The sequence below is a fragment of the Australozyma saopauloensis genome, chromosome 5 (genome assembly GCF_035610405.1).
Source record: "Australozyma saopauloensis chromosome 5, complete sequence".
Taxonomy (NCBI): domain Eukaryota; kingdom Fungi; phylum Ascomycota; class Pichiomycetes; order Serinales; family Metschnikowiaceae; genus Australozyma; species Australozyma saopauloensis.
In genome coordinates, this window is record NC_086135.1 from 72,290 (window position 1) to 85,804 (window position 13,515).

Consider the following 13,515-nt stretch of genomic DNA (forward strand, 5'->3'; position numbering starts at 1 on the left):
AGTCTAGGGTCCTTCTGTTCATTGGTATGGCAAGATTTTGCCATGGAATATACACTTTACGCACCAATTCCAATCAACAAGAACAACCCCTTCAATCTGACACTTTGGATCTTTTTTCTTGTTTGTCACGATCACCGCGTTACCATCAGGTGAGGTGAGCAATTCTCGTTTCGACATGGATGTCAGGACTTTGATGGTTTTAGAGGCACGCAATCCGTGAGCCCTGAGAATACTTTCAATCAAAGCGGGTCCACCATTGAGATTGGTAGAGAGATTAAATCGGAGTTGGTCGAAAATGAAGTTGCCGCTCTTGGCGCTCAATAACTCCGTTAATCCGTTCCCCGACCCCTCATACCCTAACTCTTCATTTACTTGTTTCACTGATAAAACTTTATCCAATGAGTAGTCATTCACACTGATTTGATTGTGTAAATCGTCAGCAATGACTTGTGTTCCGTTTACAGCAATATAGGAAAGAACGTCGGTCAAATAATTGGGGTGAATAATTCTGTGGGCTTGACTGAGACTCTTGAGAAACTTTTCGGTTCGTAGAACCTTGGGCGCAACGATGGTATCTATAACTTTTTTGGAAGAGTTAAAGTCGTTGACTATAGAAATGCCAACTTTCGCCAATTTAGCTGTGTCGGCTCTTGATGGAACAAATATCTGCTCACATCCAGTCAAGATAGTCACATATTTCAGTGCCAAATCTGTCTTGACTTTTTTCTTCGAAGGAACCTCTTTGACCTCTTGGATAGACGAATCATCTACCTCACTGGGTCTCTTCTTTGCCTTTTCTGAGGCCCGCTCGAGTTGATCCATGTAATCCTTCATCTTTTTGGATGATTTAGAGATGGTCATGTACTTATTGAGATCCTCCATGTCAGAATGCAATTTGAGAGAAGCTTTCTGCTTTGCAGAACGGCTGGCTCTAGCATGGATTGGTGAAGAGGACGTATCATTCAACTCAACCACGGAAATTTGTTCGGGGTTGGTTGATATTTCTTCAATTTGTGAAACGTCGCTGAATACCTTCACAGCTGCATTACTTTCTTCTTCGGTTTGGGAGACAACTTTAAAGCTCAAGCTCTCGTTGTCTTTGCTAGCGATATCTACCGATGGGACTAGTTGCTCTGTTTGAGCGCCATTCACTGCATTCGAGACCGAGTCCTCAGCGTTAGTCTCTTGTTGCACATCGTCTTCTATATCTTCTCCGATTACATTGTCCCTAGCAGCATTTAAATCTACTCCAGTAATATTGTCTGTAGCAATTCTCACATTCTCGTCAATATCCTCGGCAGCGCTATCATCGATGCCCAGGAGATCAGACGCTAGGTCAGTACATTTTCTGACAATTTCAGAAGAAAGTGTGGCATCTCCCAATGGTTGTTGTTGATTATCAAACAGCGAGTATCGATCTGCGGAAAAATCCATATACTTCCAATTGGCAAAACAATCTTCGATCCAGAGGTAATTCACTAGTTTAATATTAGACCAACGGTTCTGCACAGTTTGATGCTTTTCGCTAATTGCAGAGCCGCTTACGAGGATGTCGTTCTTGGCATCTAAGGTTTTGGTAAAGCTGGCGCCCATGGCTGTGATCAATGAGACGAGGTAATATCGGGCGTCGCCGTTGATGCCTGTTATGCTAATGCGGAGGTTTTTGAACTCGGGGATATGAGTTTTGGGTATCGGGTAGTGCAAAAGGTTCAGCAGCAATGGATTTATGTATCTTCCGCTACTGATAACATGGAACAACCACAGAATCAGGCCAACGTCTATTCGATCATCCGCGCAACATTGTTTGAAGCGGTCTCCGTCTCTATACTTCGCCACCAATATATCGATATTGTCTGGATCAAATTCGGAAACCACAAGACCACCATTTGAGGTGATAAGAGCCTCTACAGAATCCAGAAACATCTTGCTTATGTCGAAATCCGTGGAGATATGTACTCTTTTTCCGGCCAAAACATGAGAGCTGGAGACAATCTGCAGCTCATCTTCGAGAAGCAATCTACTGTTTGGCTGTCCCAGCTCGGAAACTACGGGGTCCAGTAATAGATACGGCTGGACTGAAACTATCCTCTGTAGCTCAAGACATCTCGCAAACCACGACGGAAGCACCACATCTATGGCCATATTTCTCTTTTGGACCAAGTGTGCAGTCACCAATGCCTTCCCATTTACTTGGTCTACCGAAATGAGATGTGTTGTGTGGCCGGAGAGCATATCTAGGTAATGGCCTCCAAACAGCCGGGTTGCAGTGTACATCAAGTCCTTATCGCCCTGTGGCAAGTTGTTAGCAGCACAGATCAAGATGCCTGCCATAGGAGGTGCCGGTGTAGGCAAGTATAAGCGGTAGTTTTTTCTCTGTTTGATTGCAATTGAGTCCGTGAGCCATTTGAACGATGTTATGGGCACTAGGCGCTTGCTGGCCTGCAAGTAGCCTGCAAAATGGTATGACTGTGTAAGAACATGGTTGATATTGTGGTCAGCGATGGAATTCAGTGAGTTTTCAGCTGTTTCTGTCACGAATGTGCCACCATTCGATACGATGAGATTCTCGATCTCTGAAAGGGACAATGGCAATTCATATGGGGTATCCGGGTCCGGAAGAACAACGAGAAAATGGGAATCCAGAAGCAATTGCGTTGGCGACATGTGCTTTTGTAAGTAGCAGGTGTTTCTTTACTTTGGATAAATAGACCGCTAGGAGAGGCAATATAGACCCTAGAACCGTTTAAGAAAAATCAATAGAATGTAGGAAACTATTGAAATGCAATGGTACTGGATTCAACACGAAAAAAATAGTGACAACGCGTTTATCTTCAGTATTGTTGGTGTAGATAGAGATCTATATGACTATATGAAGGAACACATAAATACTGGGGTATTCTTTCAAAAAAGAGCAAACGAATAAGAAAGCATGGTGTCTTGTTTATTTTAGCATGATACATGTGTGAAATGACTAATGAATCAACCCTCTTCTGTGCATGAGAGTCGATGTATGAGAAGTGAATATGCAAGGACTATTCCATCCCACGAAAGATCTGGTGTCAAATTACGATGCGCCCGGATTCTTCCGACAGGAGGTATTGAGGAGGTTTGGGATAGGGAAATTGATGCAATGAGAACCTAACTCGGAATGGTGGTGGTGAGAACTGCAGGGTCAAACAAGTCTTTGCGTTCGTTGACAAACTTCTTGGCCCAACTACGACACACCACACTGGCCTTCATGAATTTACGCGACGAATACTTCTTGTAGAACTCGTCATGCTCAATGGGCCCAATGAGATAGTTGAAGAGAAGCTCGACGCATTCCTTCATGTCCTCAACTCTGTAACCACCAGAGTAGTGGATGAGGTTCCCGTTCCAAACTGGATCCTTCCTTAAAATGAGCCGTGCAATATACATGGCAGCAGCCGAACATAGCGACGGAAGCTGGCCAATGAACTTGTGGTCGACTATGGTGACCTCAAGCAAGAACTTGCCCAAGGTACGCAGTTGAACGTCGTAGTCATCAGCCTTAGAAATGCGACGCAAAAAGTTCATCGGGTTCGGGTAGCTCATGTCGAAATTGAGAATGGTGAGAATGTATTTTTCAGCCTCCAAGATCTCCTCCTCAGTGTAGGAGCCGTCGGTGAAGTACGCGTAGTTCTTTACTGAGGGAGAAAAGACCTCCTCGTATTTAGCAGCAATGAACAACAGGCCCGTCGCCAAAAGCTGAAGCTTATCAATCTGCACCACCTCGACAGACATAAATCTGTCCATGATGTTAATGGCCAAGAACAAAGTCTCGGGTAAAAGACGAAAACGTTGATGCATCTCCACGAGCCAATCTACGAGGATGGAGCGCATGCGGGGCTTCATATTAGTTTGTTTGAGCAAGTAGCCCGCGTCGGGAAGCGTTTTCTTTTCTAGCTCGTGCAAGTATGGGAAGATGTCGTTGACATACTCACTGACCATGAGCGGGTCATCGAAGTCTTCCTCGTCGAGGTCCTGCCATTCGTACTCGGTTTTCTTCGACTTTTTATACTTTCCGTGGGTCAAGTCGCTGTTGATGATGTCGGCGCCACTGGCCCCACGGGTGTCATGGCTGTGAGTATGGTTATGGTTATTTGCTGGATGGAGTTTTTCTACTAGGTTATAGCTCGACTCCGACGCCTGTCTCTTCTGGGGCAAGCGGTGCTGAATAGGTTCCAAGGGCGCACGAGCGTTATTTACGGAGATGGCTTTTTTACTTGAAACTTTGGAGGACGCCTTTTGATCCTCAGGTTCGATGTTTTCCATGTCAACGTTCTCTGAGTCGGAGCCACTGATCGAGCCGCCAACAGGACCGCTAACGGAACTGCCACCACCCAACTTGGTCCCAGAAGAGCCCAATTGTCGTTTCTTTGGTGGCTGGAGCGGTCCTGTCTTCGCAATGCCAAATTGACGCGAGACATCTCGCAAATGAGGACGGCCATTCGCACCTCCAGCAGTGTCGGCGACAGCCGCAGCGGACCCTTTTAAAGAGGCTGGCTGGGAGTCTCGACCCCGCTCCACAAGCGACTCTTTTGACGCATTGGAGGCGGAAACGGACCCATTTCTGCCGGGAAGGGTATCCAAATGGACCAGTTTTGGATGCGATGGGGCGATGTTTTCAGCGCCTTTTGTTCGTGAGCGCGTGACCCGGAACTCATTTTCGTTGGTGAGCATGGACATTTTTTTTTTCGGGCGGTGGGCGAGAAAAAAAGTCTATGGTGGTGGTAGGGTTAACGCGTACAAGGAGAAGCAAGAATGTGAGTTCGCGAAAGTATAGGATGAGAGTGTGTGGAGGGTGGGACAAATGAAGGAAATGATAAACACGGGGAACGGAATGAAATTTGGGAGGAGCGAGTGGGCAATTTTTTTTTTGCGTGTGGATTTGGGGCTTTCCGCACGTAATTTTTTTATTTGATTTGGTGCACTTTGGGGGCTATTGTTTGGGGGCTCTTGCTAGATACTAGGGCTAGCTACTAGACCGTACTGGATGACGTAAGAGTCCGGGACGATGGAGAAGAAAAGAGAAAAGAGAAAGGCGTTGGATATATTTTGGGAGGATCGAAAAAGAAATTGGTTCTCTATCAGTTTTGCCAAATCTATTAAGTGGATCTTCTAAGTGAGCGTCAGAGATGAGTACACAGTGAGTGACGGCAAGAGACGGTCACTGGGAATGGCAATGTTCAACTTTAACCTCGAAAAGGCGATGGTTCTAACACTAAAAAAGTCACAGAAATTAACGCTGGGGCCGCGAACAAGATTCGAAAGCCAATTCTATTGGGTGCAAATTCTGAAACACCGACTGGAAACAGACACGAACGAGTGGACAAGAAGAAAAAAGATGGCACGAAAGTCAGGGTCTCGGATTGTGGGCCCAAAATGCGACACTAACGTCCAGGTTTTTTTTAGTTTTGTTGACGTCTGTGGGTTCCGCTCGCGTCCTGTCATTTACACCCAATCGGGCCTAGACGTAAACAAACCAGGTGAGGAGCCTTGACGCCTTATGTTTGGAAGACGGCCGCGAATGGGAAAAACCCTGTGCACAATACTGCTCGAATTCTTCCTCTTCCACGGTGTTTAGCAATGTTTTAGTCCTTTTCGTGTAGGAGCGCTGTGTATTTGTTGTGTTTCGTGTGCTTCGTATATTCTAGACAATGCCAGACTTGGCGCTCCAACGTGCAACATCAGAGTTTCGGGCAACTTGCGGGGCGTCAATATTTTTTTTTTTCATGCCTTCGATTTGCTTTAGCCGCGCCAACATACCTAGATCCCCCGCCTTGGCCTCATTGTTAACCATTGGATGTGTGTAACTTTAGCCCATCCCACATAGCGCCGCACTAAATCTCTGTTTCCAAAGAGCACTAAAATTCCGCTTGTTTGCATAGAAGATGAAATCTTTAGCCGTGGCGTATAACGTTTACTTATAGTATGAAGTCTCTCATGAAGTCTGTTTCCGGAAGTTTGACTCTGTTCACATCACTAACTTCTATTCATAATATTGGCTCTCCGCTCATCTCAGGATTCCATTAGGTCATCGCTCACTTTGATAGAGCGCTACCGAGATTGTTAATCAGTTCAGTGATATCGACCCTGTCGATCTCGCCAAAACTGCTCTTGAACTCCCGCCAACACGCTAAATTCTCCTCGAACAATTGTGTTCCGGCCTTCACGAGCGCCAACATTACCGTAAGCCATTTTTTCTCCATTTTATCCTGATATTCCTGTAGGTTGATCTCCAAAGAAGATGTGAGTTTACTCAAGTCGCCATTAAATAGATTAATGAGTTGGTCGAGCTTGTCAAGCTCCTTTTCGATATGCTCAATACGACTCTGAATGTTTCTGTCTGGTGACCCTTCGCCCGATAGAAGCGTACTGCTTGCTTCCATAGATGCCTGTGAGTGGAGACTTGAACGATCATCTGGTAGAGTAAACGATGCTGTTTTGTTACCTCCGAAGAGTCCGTACCAAGACTTCCCGGCTTGACTGCTCTTGAGCTTCAGCTTGGACTCAATGCGCCGAATGGCTGATTGAATAGACGGACTGTCGATATCCAAATCCTTGAGTCGTTGGATGGACTGTTGATTGTATGTGAAGCTTGCAAGCTCTTGAACCTTGCTGAATTTGAGCTTGTATAGAAGCTTGTATTGTAGAAGCTTATACTTGTAGAATTTGATGAGTTGTAATGCAGAGAAGTAGTATTGGATGAATTGAGTGATGGGTTCTTCCCATGCTGGAGTGACATGAGCGTACAAGAAGTGCTCGAAGTTGAGAAAACTAGAGTCGAGAGTTGACCCGAATTTCTCTACAGCATTGGATAGCTTGTTGTTGTCCACGCTGACCATCTCATGTATCTGAAGCGAGAAGTTGTTGAGATTGGCGCCCAACTCGATTAGCACCTTGATCATCAGCTCCAAGTTGCGAACATTCTTATTGTTGAGCTTATGCATTTCACTGAGCACTCGGATATTCTGATGGAAGTTCGTTTCAAAGTTGACGAGTTCTGTGGGGATATTGCTGAAGTCTTCTGTCATGTGTTTCAGTCCACCATTGCGGGTCTCTTTCAGATTATATAGACTGACATCTCCATAGAGCTTATGAAGATCGTCATTAATTTTACGGAGCGCAGGAAGGTTATCGGGCGCATTGATATCAAAGCCAGCGATTCGGGGCATGAGATAGTAGAGCCCATTCTGGTCAGTGGGATCATTTGGATTAGCGAGCAAAAGGTTCTGGGGAAGCAAGCTCACGGGGGGCTCGTGCATCGCATTTTCCCACGCGAGCTCATAGTTAGGATCCAAGAATTTAAGAAACAATGGACATTCTTTAAGCTGTGCGCTCAGCTCCTCAAAGACCACATCCTGCAAGAACTTGGCGAATTGCCGCCGCCGCACCTCCACCACCGAAACCTCGCGCGAGCTATCTATAGAATTGATCAAGTACGTGAGCAACGAATGCTTTTCGGGAATCGGAGGCACAACCGTCGTAGGAAAGAGCTTCACCAAGGTATCTCGAAGCGACTTAAACTCCAGATACCGTCTTTTTACAATCACTGGACCACCCAATTTCTCAAGCGACAACTGTATCACATACACCATCACCTTGGTCCCGGCTAGGAGTTCGCTGGAAACTACATCTATGCTAAGTTTGGGGCCTGCTGCCAACAAACGGCGGATTTTCTGCAGAAGGCCGAGCGAGTTATTCACTAGAGCAGTACTACTGAAGTCTACAAAGCTGTCTTGGAGTGCCTGGCCCGAGGGACTGGTTGTACGTGTTTGGGAAGATGGTGGCGTAACTTTACCAGGAACGGCAGAGGCGCCGGAATTGGCCGAGGAGGCATGGGCCGGAGCGGGCTGATGGAGCAGCGGATTGTTGTCCTGCTCGAACTCGGGGAAGATGTCGGAATCGTCCATGGAGAAAGAAGTGTGGAGATGTGGTTAAAGATATGCCTATAGGAAGTGTGCAGGTCTTATCTGAAATGTTGCTGGGGAAAATCGGTTCGGGGAAAATTGGGGTTTGGGCTTTTGCAAATGGGATTTTGAAAAATTTAGAATTCGCGATTGTCCAGATTTGCCGATTCTGTTCTTTCCGGTCTTAAGATTTGGATCTTGTACATGTTCTTGGGAGCAATGGAAACTTTAGAGATTACAGGATCTCAATGAGTCTTTCTTTCATAATTTCTTTCGAATTGTCTTCATTTATACTTCGGCTGTAGCTTCCATTGAAGTTCTTCCGGGAAATGAGCCCGCTGATTCTTCTCGCCGTAGATGAGTGAATAGTGTCGGAGCATAAGCGTAATTTCCTCCACTTCGTCCATCATTTCGAGGCTTGATATTCTCTGCACCTCCTCTTGCGATAGCCAGTTCAGATCCGGCACGGAAAAGCCTCCAACTGCAGCCATATCTGTGAGGTAAGCGCTAAAACCCAATTGTTCTTCTAAGAGCGCCTGGCGAGACTCCAATGTCGGGAATGTCTGGAACGTTTGAAGATCAATTCCACGGTTGCTGAGATTAGATACCATAGAGTGGCCAAACCCGTCTCCCAAAGACATGGGGTCAAAGAGTATGAGCGAAGGATGTTCCAAGAAGTCTCCAAAGAAGCGGAGCACACCAACGAAATCTCCAGGTGACAAATAGCATAGAACACACTCGCTGATTATGAGTGTAGGAAGGGATGGATCCAAGAACAGGAATGCCGCAGCTGCCTGAGCTTTGTCACCCTTGGAACAGAGCCGTAGATCAAATCCGACTAATGCATACCGCTCCGTTACAAAATCACTATACATATCGCGAAGCTCTTCCTTAGAAGTCACTTCAATCAGATCAATGCCTTCATTTGCACCCACTGCAGCCTGTAGTATTTCCAGCTTCAGAATGGCCAATTTCTTGATCTTAACCAGCTCCGGAAAGTCAACCTCCATATATTTCACCTGCGAATACTTCTCCAAAACACGAAACGCTCTCGTATCCGAGCCACCGCCTAATGCGAGCACCTGGCACTTCTTCTGTTCCAGCACAAACCGATCAACAACCATGTCAAGGGCCCGCGTGCGAAGAAACGTTCCGCGGTTGATAAGGGGGAATTTTGCGGTGGAAAATGCAGCACGAAGCGTCCGTTCGGCAGAAAGTGCCGTATATCCATCGCAGAATTGGAGATTTGATTTGTATGAAGCGACCAACGGAGCTAGAAATCGGTCTTTTTCCCCGAAATAGCCTTTGGTACTAGCGCAAACCTTACAGCTGAGGGCATCTAAATCCGTTGCCCGAACAAGTTTGTCCTGGCGAGCGGTAGGCAGCAACATACTTGTAATATAATGAATAGTAGTTACTTATCAGATAAGAGGGTGAAAAGTTGGGGAAGATTGGTGGAAAATAGGTTTTGCAAAGAAAAATAGGGATAAATAATATGATATGATTCCATTGGAGAAAATTTGTTGTGTTTGATTTGATGGTGGCTGATTATTTATGGTGCTTCATGATTGGAAGGTATACCAATGAGCCGCCTGATTGGAGATATGGTATCAATTTTACAGTGAAAGTCTTCTACGAAGAGTCAGTATAAATAATTAGGAAGTTGTCAAGTTTATCAATCCCGATACTATAGACCCCAATAGAGCATATGACGCTTGGTACACAAGAAGTAATCTCATGGAAAGTTGGCGTCATAGTACAAAAGATAAGTAGACAATGAAAGTGGAGAATAATTTTTAAACGTCAACGACTCGGACAGGACCTCGCAGTTCAATCGACTATCGATCTTCAGCTATACCCGCTCAATGATAGCCCACCAGTTGTCCTTCTCATATCCATGTTCCACCACCACGCCGCCGGCCTTGACAGCATTGTCTATGAGTTCTCCCTCACGATAGAGATGGTAGTAGCGATACTTGGTCTCCTGCTCAACCTTCTTCTCCTCCTTTTCACTCTTCTCGTCCGCTTCATCGGCACCCTTCAGACTCTTCTTGGTCTTCTTCTGAAGCACCCAGGGCACAAGAACATCCTGCGCGTCGCCCTCTTTATAGCCTCGACGGGACTTCTCCTGTTCCAATGCCCAGCAATAGACCAAAAGCCGGCCGCCCACGCGGATTTTCGAGAGAATGTGACGAATGGCATCGATTCTACGCTCTTCGGTTGAGAAATGGTGGATCACCGCGATCGAAATCGCAAAGTCGAACCGCCCATTCTCATGTGGAAGATGTAGTCCGTCGGCCACACATAACGAGAACAGATTCCCACTATTTGACTGTGCACAGTCGATGAGTCCCAGAGACCGATCCGAACCAATCATATACAATTTCTTGTTTACGCCCAAATACTTCCCGTTGCCGCAGCCTACATCCAATCCAATACTGTGATCAATCTGTTCTCCCAAGAACTTCTCTACAATAGGCCATGGCTTGTACCGTGTCAGCGAAAAATGCGGTGCAATTTCGTTGTATACATCATGCACCCACTGCTGTTCGTGGTCCTTTGGCGGGGCAACCGCTTCACTGGGTAGAGAAGGAACACCCATGTTTTCAGTGAATGTAATACTAGTTGAGCAGAACCAAAAGTGCTAGAATTTGCTTCTGGCCTGTATAAATATATCAAATAGATTGTTGATGGTACGCTCTATTCTGTTTCAATTTGTGTTTAGCACAAGAAATTGCACTGAAAAGTGTAGTTCGTATTTGGTTGGAGATGAGTAGAAAGTAAGTGATTATGTAAATAAATTAACGAGGAGGAAGTGAAAAATTGGGAAATCGGGGATTGTATAAATCCGAGAATTGAAAAATTCGACTCAAAAGTGAAACAAAATACAACATAACTGCTTCCTTTTGCATGGAAATTTATTCAAACCCTTGTCCTTTTTGGTTCTGTTTCCCCAGATTTTACCTACTTCTATACTAATTTTCGGTAGGAATTGGCGATACATAACTAGTTCTATAGTAAATTCGTAAACTCAATCACGCAAATATCGGTCTTTGGCAAATGCTCATACCGTCTTTGATCTCGCTTCTTCTAGCTTGGGTACTTCTTTTATGGAGTCGCCGGCAGGCTCCACATGAACAGGCAGCGCAACTACGACAATTCGTGCAAAACTATTTGACAGTCTGCGAGGAGGTGGCTGTTGTAGCCGGAAACCGCGGACTTCTATTGCCAGATTTGGTCACTGCTGCGCAGAAACAACTAGACTATCGGCTCAAACAAGACGCAGTGAGACTCAAATTCGAATTAAAGGATGATCTTCCCACGAGGATTAAACCTGCAACCGAAACAAAACCTATTCCGGGCTCCATGGCTACGGCAACGGTGGATAATAGTACTGTAGAGTTAAACAATCGCGAGGAGAATGGTCAAATTGAATCCCAATCACCTGAGGTGCCTTCAGAACCACAATCTTTGCTGGGAAGAACTTTGGAGCTTCTCTTCTATGATGTTCCCGACATGTGGGTAGACCTTGTTGAACCCAGAACGATCCTAGTGTACAACTTGGAACAGGTGCACCAGAACGACGTTCCATTCTACATGTCACAAGCGCTCTATGATGTGTTGCTTGAACCTGACTTAAAGATGTGGCAGAGCAGTAAACTGCTTTCTTTTGCTGACTACAGACAAGAAGTTACAGTCAACTTTGTCGCAGCTGAAGAAAGTAGCGAATCCCCACAACAAATTCTCGATAGCATCAATACATACATGAAGCGGTACGAGTTCATGGCCCCATTTCTACGGATCCAGTGGTCCGTCCAGGTACTTGACGTGTCTAAAAGACGAGCAGCACGTCATTTGACACACAACACCACACAACAACTCACATTCTTCTACCTGACAAGTCTCAAGCCATACGCAGATGCAGTGCAAGGCGTTCCGTTATATCATGTCTCACCTGCTGCACCAGAAAGCCCTGCGCTCCAGGACCACTATGGAACGCAGTATGAGGCACATCAAAAGCGATTGAAGACAACCGTGTACAACATGACCAGCTTTTTTAGCGGTGTTTCCAAGGCTATAGGACAGTTTGTATACCTTCCCGAGTCTTCATCAATGAACTTGTCACTCAGAGCTGCTAGTCTCATGAAACATACTACCCTCAAGGGAATTGAAGAGGTTCTTACGACTTTGCTGGAGCGCGAAAATTTCGAACCAAAGCTCTATCATGAGATTTGCACCATTGTCGATTCTATTGCATCCAATCAAAAGCATGATTGGCCTTCACATCTACAACGAGTCTACAAGGTATTCCACGAGCTCGAGGCTCAAAGATTGAAAAATGAGAAAACACGAGAAGGATGAATAATAGCATAATAGTTTCTCAGCAGCTATGCACAAAAGCAAAAGAATCTTCGAGTCCAGCATATGTGTGAGTCTTTCCATTTACACAAAACACACCGTATATTTTCTCGCAGATGAGTTTTAACTAAATCAATACAATTTTAAATCATACAAAACAAAGTAATCATAAATCATCGTAATTCTTCTTCTTTGAGCTAAATACATATTTCACGTACTCCACATTTCACTAGTGCTACTACCTAAACTGTCAAAAAGACATCTAACGCCCATGAGCGACTCCGAAAGCTTCCAGAGTGACGTCAGTTTAGATGAAGAAGACGAGGAGTTCATTTGGAAGGTATTCTACAGCAAATTGGAAGCTGATTCGGCTGGAAATGCCATTGGTTCTGGAGATGCCAATGAACTCGATCTATCTGACATTTCTGACATAGAGGAGGCATTCCCTGAACTTGTACAGAAATACAAACAACTAAAAAACAGAGAAAGTGAGCAGCTTACGGAAGACCAGCAGAAAGCCATCCTTATGTCGTCTTTGAGTCAGGAGCAAATGGATAGATTCGAAGCCTATAGACGTATGGCTGTAAACAAAGCAGGCGTACGGAAGGTCTGCAACGGTATATTGGGCAATACTATGCCTCAGAATATTGCGGTGGTGATGGGTGGTCTTCTGAAACAGCTCTTAAGTGAGATAATCTCTTTGGCATTTGAAGTCCAGGAACGTGAATACAAGGCACAGCTCATTTTGGATATAGACGAAAAGAAGAAGCGCAAGAGAGACTCTATCAAAAAGTTGGCTCTGGGCGATGAGAGTCTACCGGCAGAACCCGAGAGAAAGTTGGAATACATGGGAGACTACAAACTGCCACTAACGCCCGATCATATACGGGAGGCATGGAGAATCTTTCAGACACAGGGTAGTGGTGCATTCCAGTCGAAGTGGAGGTCTCAGGGCGAATGTGATGGCAAGTTCTTCAGATAATACAACACAGAGTCATTCTTTAGAATTCGAAGAGGAGCACACTTAATTGAAGTCTAAGGACAGTACATTTATTAAAGAACAGAGACTACAGCACAGAACAGAAGAACAAGGTCTGTTGAGGCCTTTTTCGATGTCTCATATTAACAAAGTGTTGATATCATTCTCACATCCACAATAATAGGCTCCTTTCCCAGACCACATTGACATAATTCAAGAAAAAAGGCATCCTACAAAGTCATATCT

The 13,515-nt window shown here is 45.2% G+C and overlaps 7 protein-coding genes across 7 annotated transcripts; 2 read left to right on the top strand and 5 right to left on the bottom strand.

The window, feature by feature from the left end:
* Window positions 1–18: 18 nt before the first annotated feature.
* Window positions 19–2,664, bottom strand: PUMCH_003924 (uncharacterized protein; the record flags this gene model as incomplete). The annotated part of the gene is made up of 1 exon (XM_063022877.1): window positions 19–2,664. The coding sequence occupies one exon, from the start codon at window positions 2,662–2,664 to the stop codon at window positions 19–21; it is 2,646 nt and encodes an 881-aa protein (XP_062878947.1).
* A 474-nt stretch (window positions 2,665–3,138) lies between these two features.
* PUMCH_003925 (uncharacterized protein) lies at window positions 3,139–4,707 on the bottom strand (the record flags this gene model as incomplete). Its single annotated transcript, XM_063022878.1, has 1 exon — window positions 3,139–4,707. One exon carries the CDS (start codon window positions 4,705–4,707, stop codon window positions 3,139–3,141), a length of 1,569 nt encoding a protein of 522 aa, XP_062878948.1.
* Window positions 4,708–6,062: 1,355 nt separating this feature from the next.
* PUMCH_003926 (uncharacterized protein) lies at window positions 6,063–7,934 on the bottom strand (the record flags this gene model as incomplete). Its single annotated transcript, XM_063022879.1, has 1 exon — window positions 6,063–7,934. The coding sequence occupies one exon, from the start codon at window positions 7,932–7,934 to the stop codon at window positions 6,063–6,065; it is 1,872 nt and encodes a 623-aa protein (XP_062878949.1).
* A 281-nt stretch (window positions 7,935–8,215) lies between these two features.
* Window positions 8,216–9,322, bottom strand: PUMCH_003927 (uncharacterized protein; the record flags this gene model as incomplete). Its single annotated transcript, XM_063022880.1, has 1 exon — window positions 8,216–9,322. One exon carries the CDS (start codon window positions 9,320–9,322, stop codon window positions 8,216–8,218), a length of 1,107 nt encoding a protein of 368 aa, XP_062878950.1.
* A 461-nt stretch (window positions 9,323–9,783) lies between these two features.
* PUMCH_003928 (uncharacterized protein) lies at window positions 9,784–10,533 on the bottom strand (the record flags this gene model as incomplete). The annotated part of the gene is made up of 1 exon (XM_063022881.1): window positions 9,784–10,533. One exon carries the CDS (start codon window positions 10,531–10,533, stop codon window positions 9,784–9,786), a length of 750 nt encoding a protein of 249 aa, XP_062878951.1.
* A 458-nt stretch (window positions 10,534–10,991) lies between these two features.
* On the top strand, window positions 10,992–12,293 carry PUMCH_003929 (uncharacterized protein; the record flags this gene model as incomplete). The annotated part of the gene is made up of 1 exon (XM_063022882.1): window positions 10,992–12,293. The coding sequence occupies one exon, from the start codon at window positions 10,992–10,994 to the stop codon at window positions 12,291–12,293; it is 1,302 nt and encodes a 433-aa protein (XP_062878952.1).
* A 268-nt stretch (window positions 12,294–12,561) lies between these two features.
* On the top strand, window positions 12,562–13,272 carry PUMCH_003930 (uncharacterized protein; the record flags this gene model as incomplete). Its single annotated transcript, XM_063022883.1, has 1 exon — window positions 12,562–13,272. One exon carries the CDS (start codon window positions 12,562–12,564, stop codon window positions 13,270–13,272), a length of 711 nt encoding a protein of 236 aa, XP_062878953.1.
* Window positions 13,273–13,515: the final 243 nt, after the last annotated feature.